The 9,726-nt window shown below is 39.1% G+C and overlaps 1 protein-coding gene across 5 annotated transcripts in view; it reads left to right on the top strand.

Moving 5' to 3' along the window:
• The window catches only part of TNIK (TRAF2 and NCK interacting kinase), a 366,909-nt gene that overhangs the window by 246,866 nt on the left and 110,317 nt on the right, over positions 1-9,726 (top strand). For 3 of the 5 annotated variants that reach the window (XM_023524725.1, XM_011380421.2, XM_023524730.1), the window contains one exon: positions 1-114. This exon is cut by the window's left edge and continues 1 nt beyond it. The exons of the other annotated variants lie outside the window; for them this stretch is intronic. In XM_023524725.1, coding sequence (XP_023380493.1) covers positions 1-114 — 114 coding nt within the window. The remainder of the gene's footprint in view (positions 115-9,726) is intronic. 5 annotated transcript variants of the gene reach the window in all.

The following is a 9,726-nucleotide window of genomic DNA, read 5'->3' as shown; positions in this document are numbered from 1 at the left end:
GCCCAGCTTGATCGAACAGTGGGCAGGAGAAATACTTTCATTGGTACACCCTACTGGATGGCACCAGAAGTTATTGCCTGTGATGAAAACCCAGACGCCACATATGATTTCAAGGTACGACTTCTTACTTCTTCATTATGTTTCAAAACTATGTGTGAAATCTCATCCCGAATCTTTTAGAGAATTCTCACGTGCCTTTGGGCTTATGATTTCTATAATCCAAAGAGAGAACTGAAAAACATTATTTGAATTTAAAATGATAAGATATTCAAATAAGAATCTTTTAAATGAAGTTACCCATCATATATGATTGCTTATTTGTAAAAAGGATGTTTAAGCCATTTTCTATATTCTTTTGAATTTACTCTTGCTTCTAATTAGAAAACAGATTTCTATTTTGCTTATTATTTAGATTTTGGGCAAAGTATATATTCTAAGAACTTTTTATTTTAAAAGAACTAAGATGAATTTGTTGTCTTGGGTCATCTTTTTCTGATTAAAAATAATCAGACTTCCTCATTTCTACAGTGCTAAAAATTTAATTTTTGGAGTTTCTTTTTAATGAAAGACAACCATATGAGATGTCAGTAGCTACTTTATGGTGTTTCTGTAGCCTGTCATGGTGTTTCATAGAAACTTGATTTGTGGCTTGTGACTTCATATCATAAACTGGTAATTTGTTAATAAATTAAAAGCAGTGTTTTTCATTCTCCTAGCCAGGAATCAAAAATAATTTTGGGTTACTATTCCGTTGATAGCTGCAGTGTCAGGTAACGTAATTGTCATGAATTTTGGCTGAAAGTCAAGACATTAAAATTGGGGGCAGATGGGATGTGTGCACTGTGTGTTTTCAGACTGTGTGGTAGATGGGGAGACACCCTGTGGTCTTTGTGTGGATCCTAGGACAACCTTGGGCAAAACCTGATAGTACCTAGCCTGGTTTCATGGTGCGTGGACCTTTTACCAAAAGACTTTAGTGATCATCTTGAAATAACCTCATTTTCTAGATGAGGAAACTGAAGCTCAAAGCTTTACAAGTGCACACTTACTTAGTGATCTTCTCACAGCTGGGACTTGAACCCAGATTTCCTAACTCTCTGAGCAGAGCTCTTAATCTTCTATGATGTTCTCCTATATAAATCTCCAATTTACCAACAAAACAGCCTCTGAAGAGTATATATTTGAAGAATTCCTCTTTTAAATAAATAACATTTTTAGTTCTCCATATGTGGGGTTATTATGGAAATCAGGTCACAATGATGCAAACATTGCAATGTCTTCGGGACCCAGTGTCCTAGGGCAATGACAAAATTATTGGCCTCTTTATAGAAATGCAAGCACAAAGGTCTGAAAACACAATAATCTCTTGTAAATTCTTCCTTCTTTCAAAATCAGTCACTGTCATAACCTGACAATAATCTGCCTGAAAACAGCTGCCAAGTTAAAATTTTAGCTCTTGCCAAAATAAATGTCATTTATTTAAACTGCTAATGATAAGCACATTTAAATAACTTAATTTTCAAATCTCTTCAGAGGAACCACCATAAAAATATGTCCCAGACCAGATATGTGTATCATAATTGACTATAAGCACTTCAAACTATAGTTATATAGTTAACAAGTGCTAACTAATCTACATCAGGGCCACAGATATTTTAGACTACATTATAACATACCATGGAAAATCAGAATGTTTCATACTTTTACCCTTAGCTTAGCCTCTTAACTCGCTGTATTTTGACTAGCTGTTGTGTATGGACTATTTTTCTGTGACATAAAATAAATCCCTGTGATTTATTTTTGTTTGCAATAAGGTAGGTAGAAGAGGACTTTTTTCCATCCAAGCCAAAGCTTGGGTTTAAACCAATATCTTGGTCCTCTTTCCTCAGATTATAGCTGAAGAATGTCATTAGAGGTCAGTGAAAATTTTTGAGCTCAATGCATAAATCTCGGTGTAGACAAAGCCTAGTGTTTGAGTAACCACCGGGGGCATCATGCTGTACAGGGTGATTTCAGAGGTACTAGAAGGTTCTTGTGACTTTAAGTTTCCTGAGGCATTAATAAATTGGAGATTAATTTTTGCATATTTTATTAAAAAATAAAAAATCCTGATGAGAATATTCAACTGTATCAGCTCTTTAGACCTTAGTATGAATGAGTTTGTTAGTATTATCATGAGTGTAAATTATAGAGCGGAGGAAGAAGGTCATGACAAGAATCTGAGCTTCAATGTTCATTCATCATGGGTAAAAGAAGGAACATGACAAAGGGTAAAAGTAAGGAAGCCCAGGCAGAAAGAAAGTCTTGGGAGTTCTTCGAAGATTCATTTCAACTACTTCACAGTTTTACCATGTACCAGAGAAGCTATTCTTTAAATAGTCTTTCTACTTCTTTCTTGGTACCAGATCTTACCTTTCTTCTGTTCACTATTCTTAGGAATATGGTTTGTCACCAAGAGGCATCTTGAGAATATTTTGACTTTTGGAAACCATTCATTCATTCACTTAGGGTGTATTTACTGAATAGCTACTGTGTGTAAGGAATTAGTCAAGCCGTATCTGTATGTACAGTTTAGACTGGAAAGTTCATCTGCGACCTTGTCAAAGTTTAAGGGTTTGGTGCTGTGTCTTTGGTAGTCCATGTGACCCAACAGTGTATCTCAGCCTCAGAAGCTGATGTCATTGTTTTGGGTGCTCTTGGGTTACAGATACTTTCAACCTAAAGAGCATGTTCAGGATAAAAGATGACATGAAGACCACTGAGTTTTGTCAGATCCCCTACCACAAAAGTCCTTCCTTTAAAATAAAGACAAAATGCAAAAGAGAAGAGTGTAGTTTGGTTTTATTATTTGACTTGCTATATGATTTATGGTTTATTATTATGTATTATTTGAGTTGGCTAAGATGTCTTTAAAGACTTCTATAAATTTTTTTTAAAAACTACATTAATTCAGTAAAATAAGTGCCTCTGTAGGAAAGTAGTCAAAAGAGTTCGTACTTTTTATTGCAATCTGATTTTGTCTGATATCTATCGGGCGCAGTAAGTAACTGACTGAAAATAACCCCTATCCTGAGGAGGAGTGCCAGAATCTCATTTGCCTGGTGTGTTCACTTTCCCCTAGAGGCCCTTCCTTTCTTGTTTTCAGAAATTCTGTCAAAACACTTCAAGCAAAAGGAAAGGTTTCATTTTCCTGATAAGTATGTGGGGCAATAATGAAAGCTTTCTCATTTAATAATAAGCATTCAAAAGATTTAAAATTAATAAAGCTGTTCAAAATTCCTAGCCTGTTTAAATTGTTATTTTTTTTAATTCGAATTTCATTTCATTTGGATGGGATTTGTCAAGTATTTTATATTTCTATATATTTATTGCTTTAATAGAACCACTCACTAAAGAAAGCTCTCTGCTGCCAAAAGCCCATCAATGGGGAAATGGTCAAAGAAAGATGAGCACGTCTGTCCTGTGGAATATGACGCAGCCATTTAAGCAATGGTGTACCTTCAGTATTGATGTTGGGGAGATTCCAAGATAGAGTGTCAAATACAAGGAACAGCTCACAGTATAGTATACATGATATAGTCTTATTCTCCCCTACCCCATGGATATAGGACATGTGGGTAAAGAACTTAAAATGTTTATTTTATGTATCTTTCTGTCCTTTTCTCCTCCTCCCTTCATAAACTGGTCTTGCTTTCATATTAAATTAGTAAAGTAAGAGAAGTACAATGAAATGACATATCCCCTAAACCCCCACTCCCCATCTTCTGGCCAAATCTGTGCTAATGTTGTCTGTTATTCATCTATACTCTGTTTATGAGACTTTGCACACAGATTCTGTGGATCATTTGTAGACAAAGGTATCTCCTTCAAGGTTTGGATGTAAGCTGGCTGTAGAGCACGTACTCATTCTTCTGTAGTACAGATAATTGGCTTTATTCAGGCAGGATGAAAAGAGCTACTCTAGGTAAGAAGCTTAGATGGAGATGAAGTGAGCAACCTGACTAGTCGGGGAGCCACCAAGATGCATGCAGGGTGTCACATGAGAGGACAACATTCAGATTGCTAAATGAGATTTACGCTTTCAAACAAGGCCTGGCCTCTGTCTACTGAGATTCAAACAAAGGTCCTATCTCTATTCAAAAGGCGGGAAAGCTGATGCAGGCACCATGTTTTATCTCCAGAGGGGAGCAGAAACTGCTCTTAGATATCTCTCATGTGGCTCCATGTTCACACCGCCTGTATGTTCCTTAGACAGAGCCACCAGCACCTCCTCCGGGCTGCATGCTGATGCCCACACCCAGAGAAGAAACTATTCTTCTAATGTTTTCCCTTCAGTCAGATAACAAATATAGATGAACAAGGGACTAACAGTTTCTGCCTTGAGTTTGTTTTATGTGTGAAGTGGGGTTATTAATGACTATATGTGCTTGAACATCCTTGGTGACCCTGAACTTGCCACCTTGGTTCTGTTTATACATAGACTTATGTAGTACATAAGAGTATGACATAGTGAATAAGAGTGAGGCTTTTTAAGCTGGAGAAGACTGGTTTACAGTGCAGACTTTGCCTCCTGTTTACTAAATCACCTTAGGGGAGTTATTTAATCTTTTTGAGCCTCTATAAAATTAGAATAATAAATTGTATATTATGAGGCTATTTTAGAATAAAGTGAGCTAATATATGTAAAGGAATTAGTTCAGTGCCTGAAAAACTGATAAGCACTTCATATATGATAGTTAATATTTGTGTGTATGTGTCATATGAAGGTACAGCTATTTGAGGCCATTTTGTCCTAAAAAGGCCAGCAATATTGTATGATACAAACCTCATATTTGTATTACACACCTCTAATTATCTGCTTACATTGAGCCAGAATCTGCTTCTCTATAACTTCTATCTCTAGATTAAGGTGCTGCTCTTAGGGACCTCACACAATAAATACAATTTTCATTTGTCCAGTTGGAACATTTCCAAAAAGAGAATAACAAATAAGTTACACAATAAAAGACTGTTTTCTGGTCTGTGCAACCACTATACTGGTTGTGCCAGTTATTAAGGTCTTGTTTGTCAAGTCTATACTACTTTGCTATCCCGGTTTCTCCCTGTCCATCTGGCTTCTTATTAGGCTCTGCCATTAGGGGGAGACTGCAAGGGTGGAGGAGGAAGGACACACCTTTTCATGTTTCTTCCTATAAACTTCCTATTTACATCTACATTATCCCAGCTAATTCTGTGAGTTCGATTAAGTACCAGAGCTCATTGCCACCTTACCTAACTCAGGTGTGCTGGTTGAACTGCTAGTCAGTGATAACTGGTCCTCAGGGTCTGTCTGTACCAGTATTTGTTAAATACCCACTATGTGCATTGTATTTGCATATATTATCTTATTGAATTCTTATATTAACCCTGCAAGATAGGTGTTCTCTTCACATTACAGGTGAGGAAATGGGCTGAGGAGTTAAGTGGCTTGCACAGGTCACCAAGCTAGCTGTGTCTGAGCTGAGAGTCAAATGTAGGTCTACCTGGCTGCCCGACATGAGCTCTTTCTGCCACTCCATGCACTCTGGGGCTCTTTTCCTGTGCCACACTGCCTTTTTTCCTTGTGTGGTTAGTTTGACCATCTAAAAGTGTTCTTTTCTTCACATGTTGGGCAGCCCAGCCCCAGAAGGACTGCTGTCTTCTGTTCATGTTGCCTGCATGCCAGATGCTCCCCCCACCCCCATCAGCCAGAATTTTGTGTGTTTGCCTCTGCCTCCTCAGAGGCACTAGAATTTGTCTCTGTTCTGTTTGTAATGCATACAGGACTGGGCTATTAATCATGCAACAGGCCAGGCTGCATAGCACCTCTGGAATAATGAATTGCCAAGCTCCTGCCAAAATGAGTCACACCATGGCCACTAAGGAAACTTATCTCTCCCTGACTCTCCTCATCTTGTTCCTCCCCCTTCTTTTTCTCGTCTCCTGTGATCTGTCTTGCCAGTTGTAATTGGAACATTTTCTCCTGTATTTAAGTTCTGAAGTGTCTTTGGGACTTGCTAATGCGGCCAAAGGCTTAAACAAGGCCTGTCAAGGACGTTTATTGCTCTCTAGCATGGGCAGTTAAGCATAGCTTACAAGCAGCTCTGGGTATATATGGCCAGGAATATAAATGTTCCTTTTGGAAAACAAGAGAACCCCAGAAAAAAAAAATGATCCTAGGGATGCTTCAATGAGGTCTTAAAGAAGAAACAATTTCTAGCCTGATCTTATGACAGAGGATGCACAGGAGTGGGGATGGTGTGACCTTTGGTTTGAAGGAGTTGATTGCGGGGTTTGGGGAGAGCTGCCTGAGAGGGGATCTGAGGTGCTGTGAACTGAATAAAGGAAACATCTCTCTTCACTGACCCTTCCTGCTTCTTATGGGGTAAATCCAGGAATCACCTAACAATTGTGACCTCTCCACTTCCCTACTGTCAAAATATGCTTGTGCTTCCTCAAATTTTTGCCACAGACATATCAATAAGGAATGCTTTTGGCTGTACTTAAGTTTTTTACGTCATCAAGAGTCCAGGGGGAAGCAGTTCAAGGTTGGTATAGTGGCTTATTGATGTCTTTAAAACCCAGGCTCCTACCTTTCTGCCCTGCCATCATTAATTTGTTGACTTATTGCCTCATGTTTGCAAGATGGATGCTATAGCTCCAGATATCATGTTTTTATTCAAGGCATTAAGAAATAGGGAAGAGTTATCAAGACATCAGCTGTACTTGAAACTTATTTCAGGAAAATCAAAAGCTTTCTTATAGGCTCCCAGAAGATGTTTGCCTATGTCTCATTGACCACAACTATGTCACATTCTTAATTGTCATCCTTAGCTATAGGAAAGTGTAGACAAACAAGTTTAGCTTTCCTATAATCTGAAATGGAGGCAGCAAGGGAAATGGGGTTGAAAATGTCTGTTGGGTTAGCCAACAAACAGTATCTGCCACAATCAAATAGAAGGAAATCATAGAAGACTAAATTGGGCAGGCTAAGGCAGTGTCACCTAATTGTAGAGGAGAAGGAAATTAATATTCTTGAGCATGCTCTGTGCTATATTTTGTGCTAGGCAGCATGCTGCATATCTATATATACATGTCACAGTTACTTCCATTGTATATTTGAGAAAGCTAAGCTCTGAGCAGTATTCTGCCTGTAGTTAATTTAGGAGTCTGGATTTGAATCCCTGTCTGTCCGACTTATAAAACAATTAATGTTGCCTCTAGGAAGTTGAAGCCAATTTCTTAGCATTGGTTTTTGGAGTGCCTTACTGAGTTACATGTAGACAAAGTAGGAATCTATCTGAAAGAATTATTTTATGGGCCCAAGATAAGTTTTTTATTTATTTATTTATTTTTTTAAAGAGAGTAGTTAGGTCTTTCTGTTGTGATGACAGTTCAAAGAGAACTGGCCTAGGAGGTGGGACACCCAGCTCTGTTGAAAACCTGGTGCTGAGTTGCTCTGTGACTTTGGGTAAGTCATTTCTCCTCATCGATAAATGAAATGTTGGAATAGATAGTCTACCAAGAATAATAGCTTCAGGACACTTAGGTTCTGCTCCAGTCTCTCATGCATCTTTCATTTGTTCATTCATTCAAGAAATATTGATTAACAATGCTAGGCACTGTTCTAGGTACTTGGAATATACCAGTCAACAAAACAAAGTTGCCTGTCCTCGTGGAACTCATGTTCTAGTGTGTGTAAATTGGTGGCAGGAGGTGCAAACAATGAACAAAACATAATAAATTAGTGATAAGTAAGTTACACAGTTGTTAGAAGGGGATCAGTTCTCTGGGGGACAAAAGTGGGAAGTGGGGAAGAAGACTGGCAGTGCTCAGGGAGAGGTTCAGTGGTCCTCACTGAGAACAAGGCATCTGAACAAAGACTTTCTGGAGGGGAGGGAGTCAGCCTTCACATATTTGGGGTTGGTGCTGCGGGCAGAGGGCGTAAGTAGAGCAAAGACCCAAAGGCAGAAGTTGGCCTGAGCTTTCTGAGAATTTTCTGGAGCCCTTTTTACTCTACAGTCATCATTTCCTTTCACATGCATTGGTTTTCAAACCAGCTCAAGCTTCCTAGACTTGAAGGCCATTTAAATTTGACCCAGGTGTAGCAGGTAGGGACGTAGAACCAGGCTGCCGCCTTCATATTTCCATCTCATTTCACACCACAGAAACACTCGATTCCTAGGGATGTTGAGGAAATCGTGGTAGAACTGCCAAGGTCTGGAGATACTGGAATCTTACCACAAAAATACAACCCACCATTTCCAGACTATTCTTACTGCGCTTCCTGTTTAATGCCTACTGCACAGTGAGTGACTCAGTGTTTTCATCCTGTTCCCAAATGATCGTCTGTGTCACTCAACTATAAAACCTCAGGTACGAGAGAGCTGTGTTTTTATTTTTATCAGTTACTGCTCCTGAGCCAACCTGTGGTAGGTGGACTGAGCCTTCCCCATTAGATTCAGAGGATTCTCACTGAGCAAGGCCAGGAGTCTGCAGGAAGACGGGTTGCTAGGCTGTGCAACCCGTGTGTGTGTGTGTGTGTGTGTGTGTGTGTGTGTGTGTGTGTGTGTGTGAGTGAGATAACTTTAAATACATCTTGAAATATTACAAAGAGAAGGGACAAGAGTTGCCTTCCTGAGTTGAGTTGTGTTTCATGCAGAGAAGTTACTTGGAGTCTGAAGACAGTGGTATTATGCAGATGTGTTGTTATCTTCAGTTGAGCTGAGAACTTGTAACATTTATGTGAACAGGTTGATGGGCTCATGAACTGGGCTTAGTCTGGGATTAGTGTGGGCCCCAACCACCTACTCTAAGGTAGTTTGCACTTAGGCAAGAGGCTAGACCCTCTGGAAAGCTCCTTCCAAATTGTACGAGTCTCTGTCCAAATACTGAACAGGCCTGGGTGTCACTCACAGGATTTTGAGAAGTTTAGTTCTAGGAGGTGGCTCCGCATGGATTTCATAGTTATCTTGCAGATACATCTCTTTTTCATGTGACCTTGACATTTGTTTGATGTGAATAGCAAGGAAACAACTCAGGTCTCTGTAATCTGAGTGAGGTTGCAGGTAAGAATTTGGAATAACATACAAAATGCAGGATATATTTAAAATGAAAGGAGGATAAGAGTCTTCATCAGAATCTTGTACAATTGAGCCAAATTTCACATTGTGATTTTCTACTAATCTACTGGGAAGCTGAAGAAGCAAGTACCTTTTTGCCTTTCCTAACCTGGTTTTCCCCATCTCAGGTCGCTCTCTCCTATGCAATATTTAGAGACTACTAAGCCATAGACAGAGAGCAGGGAGAAACATATTGTTAGAGATTGCACAGGTTGAGGTTGAGGTGCTAGCCTGGAAAATTCTGATAAGAGCATCAAAGTCAGTCTAAGTATAAGAATATAAGGTTACAGGATCTCTATTCACATTTTAGTCTACTTACAAGAAAGAAGATATTGTTCATTCAGTCCAAAAATGTATCATGTACCTACTACTGTGCCCGGCTCTTTTCCAAGCACTAGCAATACCTCAGTAAACACTACCATCCAAAAGTTTCCCTGTCCTCATTTCATTTGGTTAAACCACATAAAATGCCATTTTTCTAGGTTAAAGACAGTTGTCTATAAATAGGCATCTACTACACGAGCCAGCCATTCCACTCATAGGTATTTACTTAGAAAGGCATGCGTTCATACAAAGACTTGTACAT

The sequence above is a fragment of the Pteropus vampyrus genome, unplaced genomic scaffold, assembly GCF_000151845.1.
Source record: "Pteropus vampyrus isolate Shadow unplaced genomic scaffold, Pvam_2.0 Scaffold12, whole genome shotgun sequence".
Lineage (NCBI taxonomy): Eukaryota > Metazoa > Chordata > Mammalia > Chiroptera > Pteropodidae > Pteropus > Pteropus vampyrus.
This window is presented reverse-complemented; position numbering and strand designations above follow the sequence as displayed.